We start from the raw sequence: 11,796 nt of genomic DNA, 5'->3' as shown, positions 1-11,796 counted from the left end.
ACAGCACTTAATTTAGATGGTTAGCAAACACCTGAGTTAGCTTTGTTCTGCTTTTCCCGGGATCCACTGATCTACTTTTCTGGTTCATTTTCTTTTTCCATTTCCCCACATTTTTATCATTTTTCTTTTCTTTGTTTTTGTTTATTTTTTGTTACCAAGTTGTTTTTATTTATAAGTAATATTGTCATCGCAATATCAATCACCGTTATCGCATACTGCAGGTTTTCCTAATATCGTGCAGCCCTAGCATGTACAGTTATTTCTCATCGATTACAGAAAAAAACATTCAAACAAGATATTTGCAGAAAGGACAGATGGATGCTGAAGCTTCTTCCATCCGTCCGGCTCTGATGTTGCAGTCTAAATGAAGACAGAACACCAAACTTTGCACTTAATAGCAAATTTTATTTTTTGCAAATACACTAGAAATGTTTACAAAAGCACTGTATAAACATCTGTGCACTGGAAATTATCAAAACTAAAATGGTATTACTTTGAAATCATTTTGCACCTAACATGACAAGGATTGTCATTTTCAGCAGCAAAACAAACTACCGGTAGTAAATCTCAAAGGAAATGTCTTGCAGGAGATTGAAAAGGGAGGATGCGGCTGTTACGAAGAGCAAATTAAAAAATAAATAAAGAAAAAAGGTGGCATGGCACTAGTGCTCACAGCTGAAGGAGGGCTTCATTCATCTAGATACGTTAAACAGCATCAACACTTCATTCAAGATCATCAGCCTTCCCCAGAATCACTCCAGTTCGACAGGAATGGTGCATTTCCCCACAAATACAAATTCTCACTTGAATACAAATTTGGACCACTCAAACACTTTTACACACTGTACAACTCCATTCCCAGTGTCAAAAACTGGTCCATCTTTTACACTTTTTCTGTATTTTCAGTGTTAAAGTGTTGAAACGATGAATGAAATGAGCTTGAACTCAAGCGGACAAAATAAAATGAAAAATAACCTAAATTACCACTGAAATAAAGTTCTCCAACATCAGTGAAACTAAAACGACCCGCAGAAAAACGCCTAAATCAAATATCACGTGGCCTCTTGAAAAACATCGTCCACAATTTGATTTGCACAACTTGTATTGCTTTGTCTTATAATACTGAGATTTTTATGTGCTCAGCGAGCATCACACTCCGTTTGCGCAGAGTGAAAAAAGCAATACCCATCCATTTCTGCCTTGATCTAAAGGCACACACACACACACACACACACAACACTGTTGCACATACTTCACACAAGTGGTGGCACAACTTTCCCCCTCTTTACTTCTCAGTTAGGCGGCGGTGGTATCGTGGCACAGTTGTTATCGCACAAAGTAAACAGTGCCCAGACAGATCTATATGGGTAATCTTTGGTCGAGCAGTGACGAGCCAATGAGCTTGGAGGACTGAGCTTGGGTCAGCATAGTGGAGTGCAGAGCGGGGGTGGCTCAGGTGTGCATGTTTGAACAGGGCGACATAAAAGCAACTCTGGATCAAAAGGTCTTTCAAGGTTTCCAATGAGGCGAATGACTGAAACACGTTTGCACGAGGTGGTAGCTGCAAGCATCGAGGCAGAATACAAGAGTTCAGGGAGTTGTTTCCACTGGGGATAAAGACGATTTGCTTCGTGCCTCAGGGTGAAAGGTTCAGCCCAGAGAATAGAAATGACACCAGAAATTAACTGGAGTCTTTTTGGTGCCCGTAGTCTTTCATTCTGCACCAGAAGCAGGATTTGTGTTAATCCAAGCAGTGTTGGATGACAGAATTATTAATTAGGATATCCAAATTTACCCCACAAAGCTAATAACTGAAGGGCTCCCTACCACTACGACCCAGAATCAGAACGCCAGTCTCAGATATTTTAATGGCTCGACCCTTTTGGGCACCTCCGCAGAAGTTTAGCAACTCCAGAATAAAAAACAAACAATACATGTGATATGATTAGAGTGCTTTGAGAGTGTACATGTCTTTAGTGAAGCCTCTAACTGCTAACTGATAGATGGCAGCAAGCTTTGGGCTTTGTATCTTGTGCTCAAAAAGGTCGACGGGAAGCTTTCGAGATGTCAGAGCTCCCGTTGATCAACCCAAAACCCAAACCAGAGCACGTTATGGTAAATACCACAAATACAAATACAAGTCCATAGGTTATGGCAATTTTAGCAGCAATAACATACAAAAGGATATCAAAAGAAGACAACATGTGTTGGAAAGCTGCTGGATGTCTGTTGCTCTCCGACACCCAGCCAGAAACAACACCACCCGGGATTAACCGTTGAAATGACCTGAACACACGGTCCACTTGCATTGAAACAACCAGGACTAAACAATCCAACAGAGACGACAGTGGCACCATTTCCTGGCAAAGTGCAGGCAATTTTTCAGACCGACACCATTACGGTCTTAAATTTGCACCCAACTGGCAACATCCAGTGTGTCTCACACGAGACGAGATTAATGCGGCAAACAGAGGAACAGGAAACACAAACAGCGGCTGAGATGTCGGGTGTCTAGACTCCTGCAGCTCCTTGGCAAACTGGGCTCCGACCGCACTGATGACTGCGACCCGACAGCGTCTTCGACACATCAGCTGTAAAAACAACTTTTTTTTGGGGGGGGGAACAAAAAGCAAAACAAAAAGATGGTGGTCTTGTTTAAAGACCGCTTCTACCCACCCAAGTTGTGCTTTTTCTAATAACCGTGTAGACGTTCGTGGGCGTCAACAACAGAACGAAGTTAGTGTCTTTCAGCACACCCGGGACCGGCAGCTGGACCGGATCAGAGGTCCGGAGGGTTCCCCGTTACATATGTACAATAAAGTATTCCCAGCTTATTTTAACAGTGTATGAACGTAGAAGAGGCTGAACCACAGTAAGGCAACAGCAGGTTCAAGTCTCCCTTGTAAGTTTCATGGGTGCTTCTTTTTTTCAATAAGTTTGTGATCTTGTTTAAAAGTGAAGGTTTCTAATAGTTTTACATCTAGCCCATGTTAATAAAATGCTTCATTAATCTTAATAATTCCATTTCTCGGCTAGTGTTTCAGGGGACGGGTTAGGGCACGAACAGAGAAGTCAGGAAACACAACAGCTGTCCATCACGGACACGTGAGATAGAAGGCAAACGTGCACTTTCACCGACTCACACTAGAAGTGCAACATGTGTTGTGTCTGGGTGCACCGACTCATCCTTAAGAAAGGCAAAAGCTTTTGGTGTGGCTCAGTTTGTAGTTTTCCTTTACAAAATATACGAAGTTTGTTCTTTTATTAGCAAAACCCTTTGAGCTCAGAAGCTGTGATTTTTGTCCTAAAGGTTTACTTTACATGGGACTTTTGGTCTGAAGGCTCGAAGATGTCTCCCACTTCCCATCAGCCCAAACCAGAATAAAAACACCCGTTGTTGGCGAGTCCTCTCGGACCACGCAGCTGTGTGCAACAGCAGCATCTATGCTAGTTTGTTCCCTCAGAAGAATTACGGAGAAGGCTTTTTCATTGCCGAGCCCCCCCAACGTCCCCTTTTTGCTCTTAGCCGACAAGAACAGAGGTGACTTTATGTTTTGGACTCTGGAGGTTTGGTTGTGTTGCAGATCTGCAGGCAGTGACGGCCATGCTCAGCAGGTAGAGTGGAGGAGAATGGACAGAAGAGGGCTCGGTAAGTGGATCAATGTCTTCGTTGACTAATCACTGGGGTGTCCCACCGTTTTCCCTGTCCTTCCCACTCGTGGAATTGTAACACCCCCGTGCAGCTCCCTCAGCCCCCTTCCTGGTTTCCTGACGCGTGGAGGAAGGGGATCAATCAATCAACACTTCTGGGCCTCCACTGGAGACATGGCGATGTAGGAGCCGTTCTTCGTCGGCTGGCTGGCCGGCTTTTCCGAGGAATCGTCTGGTTTGTCGCTGACCTGCGTGTACGCCGTGTCGTCTTTCGCCGTCTGAGCAGGAAAGGTTAACGAGACAAAGCATCAAAACAAGTAGAAAATGAATATATTCTTAAATCTACACCGACATTCAAATGTGAGTTAATGTATTGACTGAAATGTCCACAGTGAGCCAAAACTTTAGATATGTGCTCCAATTATGACAGAAAATCCACCACAAAACTAACATAAAAGGATAAAATTACAATAAAAGCAAAATAATTTCATGAAGCATGAAAACTAAATGATAAAACGGAGAAATGGTAACAAATAAAAATTAAACAAGGCAAAACTGAAGACTTACAGTAAAAGAATGAAAAGCTTCAGTAAAATCAATACGTTTTACTTCATTCTAAAACAGAAAAGGGACAAAAGGGATAAACAGAAAAATTTAATTCAGAACATGGTTAATACATTTCATATTGCAATTAAGCCTGTTTCAAGCATTTCCCCACAGTTAGCCTAGCTTAGCACAAAGAGCCCAGAGACAGGAAATAAAGCTGGCCCCATCATGAAATCCAAAAGTGGTGCTAAGATTTTATCTTGTGGTACGACTTTGATTTTTAACTCCCAATAAAACGCTGAACCACGGCGTTCCCCGTCTCTTACATACCAACTTCCTGGTTCTTCAGTCTGATAACGTCACTACCAGCAAAACACCTCAACTATATTTTTAATGCATTTCCCTTCACAGCGTGAATAACCGCGGGTACTGGGATCCCGGAGCAGCGAGGACACGGATTTTAGACTAGAGGAGATCACGTTCAACAACCCCACGATAAACCAGCTCAGGCCCCTCCTCTCCGTGGCTGATGAAACAGTTCAGTTAGAAAACATCAAAACAGCTAAATAAGAGGAACTATTTGATGCAGAATGAAGGGACACCGCTCATGCTGGCATCATGCGCTGTGTTAGTCAGCATGTGCTCGGCTTTGGGTTAAACTTGCAGCAGCTCGGTACAGTTAACACGCAAAACCCCGTTAACTAATACAACCTGCTGCTACTTGTAAGTTACAAACTCGTGTAAGAGCGGCTAAAACTCAGCAGCTGGGGATTATTTCTGAAGTGCAGAGGGAAGCGATGCTCCTTACCTTCTTTTGGCGGTTTCGACAGAATAAAACAACGAGCACCAGCAGCAGGATGATCCCCATTCCCACGATGAGCAAGGGGAAGTTTGACACAAGAGTCACGAGTAGGATCATCGTCCTCATCTGTGCTGCCGAGTCATCATCGATGGTTGCTGTCTGGGGTCGGGGAGCGAGAAGAGGATCGGTCTGAGCTTGTTTATGGTTGCCAGGAAGAAAAGATCTGTGCTAAAGAGGAGAGCCGTACCTCATTGACGAACATGATGGGGAAAATGGTCTCATTGATGTGCCTCGTTTTTCTGGAGGAGGAGGAGGAGAGGAATGAAGATATTAGGGAGAACATCTGGCTGAACGTTCACCGCAGAGAGAGGAGTTCAGCCGACTTACGGGAAGCCTGGGACTCTCTTCAGAATGACATTGAGCTGAGCTCTCTTGCAGGCACGAATGGGAACCCCCATGGTCTGAAAGATAGAGATCCTTTCCTTTTACAATCAGAACTTTATTCTATATTTATCTGAATACTTCTATTGTTTTGCTTACAAGTGTTGTAAATGATCTGTAAACAGCTTGGTTTGACCAAAACTTGCATTGTTAACCAAGTTTAAGTAAATAATTCACTCAGAATGACGACGCGAGTTCAAACAAACTGAACCAGCTGGTTGAGAACAACAGATCAAAGTTTAGCTCTGGTTCTAATCTGGGAGGTTGGGAGAGTTTGTGGTACCGGCTGCAGGTCCAGGTACGTCTCATGGTACTCCTTCTGCGGGTTAAGACCGTCAACGGCGTTGATGTACGCTTCGTCCGCCTGATAAAAGTGGGGAAAGGACACGACGATGGGAGCCCCTGGTCAGAAACGAGACAAACTCACGTCAGCGGCATGTTTACAGCTAGACAACTTCAAATAAACAACGGAGAAGATATGCTGGATTATCTTATTCATCAAGTAAACAGTGTGCAGATTACAGCTACAGAAATAAATAAAACCTTTCCACTAATCTAGACCACGGATCGGTCGTGTTAGATCTCAGGAAAAAAAAGCACTTCAACAGAAACTTTTCACAACATCAGACGTCACCTGGCTTTGGTGACCCTGACCCAATAACCAACGTTCTGCAGCTGTAACAGCTGGAAGTCTCAGTTTTAGTCTAGTAAGGGTCAGCTCTCAGGGAAGCAAAAGGTTGCCCAGCCTGTGAACGGACGTGTGCTCAGAAGCCGGAGATCACACGGGAGAGTTTGCATGGAGCAAAACTAAGTTGTTGTTCAACGATCACCTGATTTTCTCATTTTATGTAAATGCATGTTTGTGTTTAGGAGCTTCGTCTATCTGGACCTGAAAAAGAACAACGAGTGACTCGTTATGGACACGAAACCAGCCTGGTTCAGTCTTCTCCTTTTAAAGCTTTTATAGCTAGAAAATACAAAAACGATTGGTTTTCCTACAATCAGGAAGAAGTCTTCCTCAAGCAGACGGAAACTCGTTCCTCGCACCCACTTTCAGAATGGCAACATGCTGATTGGCTGTCAGTGAAGCATCACAACCATTCCCACCAATGAGACGCAGGTTTCTTCGTATGAATCACAGGAAGTAAGTGTCGGAGTGTCAAATCAACCAACCAGCACGGACTTTAAAACATACAATAAAAACAAATCTGTGCTAAAACACCAAAATAACAACAACAACAATAATAAAAGCGCACACATGTAAATAGCAGGACTAGAGACGGATTAATCTAATGATGCCGTCCCGTTTTTATGAATGAAGCAGAGATTAATAATCTCACTCAGCTCAACCTCCTCCATAACAACCCTCCTGACCTCCAAACACAGTCGGGACAGTTAATCATTGAACGGCTGTTGAGTAAAAATCTGACAAGCTCAGTCACGAGGAATGTCCGAGGACGAGGTCACGCTCCCGGTTCGGGAGGTACGTCACGATGAGGCTGATCAAAGGGGTGATGGGTAACTGGGTCAAGCGGTGCGGTACAATGGCGGAGGACAGGTCGTACCTTCTCGGCAGACGCTGACTTTCAGCACCCCGGTGCCGAGGCACTCCCCCGCTGGCACGCAGAAGCCAGCGTTGGTGGGATTGTTGTCGGGGCTCATGAGGACATCGGCGGGGGGTGCGAAGCGGTAAGCCTGGATTCCCTTCACCTCCACGTCCTTCACGTACCCCAGGTGGATCGATCTGAGAGAAAAACAGCAAGAAGTCATTAGCAGCAGTAAAACGCATTTGTGACTCAAATAATCTACAAGTATCCTGCACAGATTGATCACCCCCGTGTGCGCAGCACAAACTCTCCCACGTGCTCCAACGCGATTGTCAGCCTTATCGTAGGCTGTCACAAGCACACATCCTTATCAGTGGATTGGTGAGTAAATGACTCTGCTGGTACTTCCCACCATAAACCCCACCGGACGTCTCCGTCCTCCCTCGGCCAGAACGCCCGACTACAAACAAAAGTGATGAAAAGCACGCGCGTGTACCGGCAGAGGTCCGCAGCAAAGATGTACAGCAGCTCGTTCTTGTTGATGAGGGGGTGGAAGACCGCGCCGTCCGTCCCGTTGATCATGTTGCTCTGGTTGGAAGACCACCACGACATCTTCCTGTTGATGGAAAGAAAGCGAGGGATTTTAATGCTCGGAATGGTGGAGAGGAAAATGATCGGGCCCACCCATGTGTGCTTTTGAAACTTGGGTACCACATAAAAATAAAATGACTTGGAAACTTAAATGTGAATACTAGTTTCAACCATCTGAGGTGTACTTTGGCTCACTTGGGTTATCCAAATATTCCTTCTGCAATGCTGGTCTGGCTAAAGCAGGGAGCAAAGGCTCTCTTTTGGACTTTTGGATGCAGGTTGTGCAACTAAAGTAAACGTGGTTATCATGTAAAGAAGAAAAAGGGCAAAAAGGTTTCCCTTGTTCTCAAAGGTTCCTGATGTGAAACGTTACCTCAGGCCATTCCACGTGTCGATCTTCCCATAATCCAAGTAGTTCTGCTCGCCGGTGTGGAAAACAAACTCCCCTTCATGGGTGCCGTTTTTCTGTGGACAAACGAGAAGTCGTGATGAGAAGCAGCTCAGGAAACGGTGGAAACACCAGAAACTGCTTCTGTCTGCTGACAACCAACACACGGGGGAAGAAAAATGCTCAGCATTTGTCCTAAAGTAGCCTTTAGTGTAAAATAACAAGGTTTTCACATCAGCTGTTGGAGATGAGGGACTTTAACATTCCCAAATCCTAAAGGACTCACCATCTAAAGTATCGGAGCAAATTATGTGAAAAGGATATAAAACAGGGTCTTTTTCACATTTGTTTGCATTATTCGATATAAAAGTTGCACGTCAGGATCATGAGAACGATTACTCAACAGTCTGACAAGCTGCTGATGTTGGTCTGGAAACGGATGCATGACTGCGTTCCATCAGCACTTCGATGACTTTACCACCAACTTCCCTTTTCGTTGTTGTTCTGGCAACCTCTCAAACATCAGCACACAAACAACAACCTCACCTTCCACATCAGCCCAAAATATTCGTCCACTTCGGGTTTCAAAGAGTGGATCTTCGTTAGGAGAGGGTCTTTAAAGCCCCACAGGATCTCATGGACAGTGCGGGTCATGAACAGGTCAACGCCCAAGCCGCTCAGGTAGAAAGAAACTACACTACGCAGCAAAAAGGAGTAGGAATTCAGCTCGTTCATCACCGCCTAACGGAGACAACCAGAACGAGAACATTGGTCAGTCGGATCAGACGTCGTGTCACGGTGTGAGGAATTTAAATCCGACGGTCAAACCGAAGAGCAATGCAGAGCAGACACTCGGCCTCACCACAAGTGGGATGTTGACGGTCCTGACGAGGTCAACCTCAGGGTTACCAGCAGACTTCTCGGGCACAAAGACAAAGGTTTTGGGGTTCAGGGCGTAAACTTTGGTGCCGTTTTCCAGGAACGTTACGTTTTCTCGTGGCCTGTATTCCCTGCAGAGGACAGAACACGGCTCAGTTCAGACAAAAACAAAAACAGATCCTCTTAAAATGCCCTAATCTTCGATTTTCCATCAACTCTTCGCCGTTCACACCAAAAGGTAAAAACGTACCTGTAAGTATACGGGCCGATCTGCTGAACAGATGCCTTCCCTCCTGCCAAGAACACTTCTGGATTGGTGACGTTGAAGAAGTAATACTCCATGTAAACTGGTGGAGGGGGGTTCTTCCATGCTTCAAAGACTTGGCTCTTCTCCGTCAACGTAATTTCCTGTCAACCAAAGAATAAAAAGCCATCAGGACTGAAAAACATCAAAGAATTTCCCCAAACCCTTTTTTCATTTGAAAGTGATGCGAAAGTGTTTGTTTTCTCAGATTGGAGCACGTTTGAGATTTCCATCAGCGAGCACACATGGCACTTTTAGAAGAAGCTGGTCCCAGGCCAAGGCCTCAAAAACCCGAAGGGAAGCAGAGAAGAAAGGTCCTTCAGAGCAGAAAAACAGTCGGAACAGGCAGCAAAACCAAGGAAAAAGCAGTCCGACGTCAACAGGCCCGAACAAGAACCCTGACTGGTTTCCAGTCACATGCTAACAGTCACTAACCCCAACCCAACACAGCGCAACAACAGAATAAAAGCATTCATTTAGTCGTGTGAGGACAGTGACAAACGTGCAGAATGGTGAGAAAAGGTTGTTTTGAGTACTTCAACAGAAACGAGCCTATAAATTAAATAGTGAATTCAACATTTAGGGCGGTTGGTTTCATGTCTGGACAGGAATTAAAACTTGAGCGGTCAGCTTCAGCGGACTTTACAGAAGGTCACGTCAAGGTGTTGGTTTATCCACCTGAAAGACACCTCGAACTCTTGGGGACATTTTTAAATACAGGAAGTTAAAAAAAACCACCTCACTTCCTTTAAGGCGGTCTTTAAGGTGGACTTCCTGAAAACCCTGGAGCACAGAGCGGAGCTCTTGGAAAGGATCCTAACCCTAACCCTTCTGCGGGCTTTTACAACCACTTACAATAGACAACATATAGGCTAGGGTGTGCCTGAAGCTTCCTGTTTTAGTCACCACTTCTAGCATTCAGCGTTTCCAACTGTTTGTTTTTCAGTCTAGCTGCAGCATCTTCCTTTCCCCTCTTACAGAACATCAGTAGGGTTAGGCGATACGTACAAAGAAAGGGTTTCGGTTTGGCGCCAGCGCTATACAGAACTCCTAAAAAAACTAGAGGTGTTTAAAGAAGCCCGGGTCTCTGGGGTTTCGATGAGTCTGTTTCTTAATTAAAAACTGAAATGAAACCAGATGATGTACAGGGACGGTATGGCGACCATCGTTTACTCTGGGACAAATGATCCGAGCGGCTCTTTACTGGTCTTTCACTTGGAAACAGCAGCAGCATGTCTGACTGCAGCATGTCAGCCTTGAACAGAGGTCTTTTAGAGAGGCCTGAGGTCAAGTTAAAGAACATTTGTCCCAGAAAAGGTCTTATTTCCAAAAACAAACTTAAAAACTGTTAAAAATGCTGAATCAGACCAAAAAACCATCTTAAAGGTTCATTTGGCCTAAAAATACCTAAACAGTTTTGAATTGAAGCTGATTTTAAATGAGTGACCTTGTTCTCCTGAGGATTTGGACCCGAGGGAAAAGCCTTCATTTGCAAACATGCCTGTGGAGAGTGGACGTCATTCTTTCTCTTTTTTGTCACTTGAACTGAACGAGTTGGGCTTGGCCGAAGCAGGAAAAACAAGGAATTAGGCGACTGCAGTCGGGCACAAATGATGCCCTTAAGGCCAAGAAATCAGCCCTCACATGACTTCGTGCTACTTCCCATCACAATCGACTCACAACAAGAAGTCGGTGTCCTGGCGAAGCTTTTGGTTCGGCTCGTATCGTCAGGTTTAACTGGTTCAGCTCACCCGGGCCAGCCTTCAATGGAAGGGCTGAAGCAAAGAGGATTAGCTGTGCTGTCATTTCATGTAATCGCCAGTTGCATCAGAGTCAGATCCCCGGTGATAAACTTCCTCCAACTCAGGGGATGCTGCCCTGATTCCGACCTAAACTTAACCCGATGTGTCAGTCGGGCAGCTGTTGGTGGGATTTCAAACCTGGACGGCTGTTGGGATTCTGCGCTGCTCCTACTTCTGATTTTTCAACTTAACTTTGTGAAAAAGCAGAAAAAAGGTGACAATCCAGCAAATAAGTTGAGACTAAGGCAGGCAAGTGGATGCGGAGGATGTGAGAGGGTGTCTGCTGCCAACAACCACACCCCACTGGGCCACCACCACCACTCCGTCACCCCAACACATCCCAAACAGACAGGCAGCATTCCGACGAACCCACTGGGAAAACATACCCAAATACTGAGTCACAGTTGAAAACAAATCTTACAGAAGACAAAACAGCAGCATTTTCAATGGAAACGGATGAAATTGATGCGGATGTAGCTGCTGATAACTTGATTTTCTAAAAGTTGGATGATCTCCTGCTAAAGATCCATCAGAGACTCCAGATTTGCCTGCCTGCCCACCCACATTCCCTTCCCCCAAAGCCACACACCTCCCCCAACCCAGATTTCTACCACCACCTCCTGTAATATTACCCTGGGAAACAAGAAAAGTGAACATCTAACCTAAGAAACGAGCCACTGGCTCTTGTGCACTAAAATGATCAGACTGCTTCAATTCTACTGCATTAAAAAAGAAGCTAAAAATCACGCAAAGTTTTGTCAGTTATCAAATGAGCTGCAGCTTTGTTGAAACGTCATCGAACAAGGTAAGGTCATGAGACAGACTCACCTGAGAGCAATCAGATC

At 44.9% G+C, this 11,796-nt stretch overlaps 1 protein-coding gene across 2 annotated transcripts in view; it reads right to left on the bottom strand.

Annotated features, from left to right (window-relative positions):
• Window positions 1-384: 384 nt before the first annotated feature.
• Window positions 385-11,796, bottom strand: part of scarb2a (scavenger receptor class B, member 2a) — a 12,588-nt gene continuing 1,176 nt past the window's right edge. The window contains exons 2-13 of one of the 2 annotated variants that reach the window (XM_015973265.3): window positions 9,096-9,253; window positions 8,829-8,976; window positions 8,513-8,707; window positions 7,952-8,043; window positions 7,484-7,603; window positions 7,006-7,184; window positions 5,724-5,842; window positions 5,387-5,460; window positions 5,247-5,298; window positions 5,006-5,158; window positions 4,219-4,266; window positions 385-3,929 (exon numbers count right to left, since the gene is read on the bottom strand). In XM_015973265.3, coding sequence (XP_015828751.1) covers window positions 3,798-3,929; window positions 4,219-4,266; window positions 5,006-5,158; window positions 5,247-5,298; window positions 5,387-5,460; window positions 5,724-5,842; window positions 7,006-7,184; window positions 7,484-7,603; window positions 7,952-8,043; window positions 8,513-8,707; window positions 8,829-8,976; window positions 9,096-9,253 — 1,470 coding nt within the window. In that variant the 3' untranslated portion in view covers window positions 385-3,797. The remainder of the gene's footprint in view (window positions 3,930-4,218; window positions 4,267-5,005; window positions 5,159-5,246; window positions 5,299-5,386; window positions 5,461-5,723; window positions 5,843-7,005; window positions 7,185-7,483; window positions 7,604-7,951; window positions 8,044-8,512; window positions 8,708-8,828; window positions 8,977-9,095; window positions 9,254-11,796) is intronic. The other variant, XM_015973266.3, reaches the window with a different exon arrangement.

Source organism: Nothobranchius furzeri, chromosome 17 (assembly GCF_043380555.1).
Source record: "Nothobranchius furzeri strain GRZ-AD chromosome 17, NfurGRZ-RIMD1, whole genome shotgun sequence".
NCBI lineage: Eukaryota > Metazoa > Chordata > Actinopteri > Cyprinodontiformes > Nothobranchiidae > Nothobranchius > Nothobranchius furzeri.
This window is presented reverse-complemented; position numbering and strand designations above follow the sequence as displayed.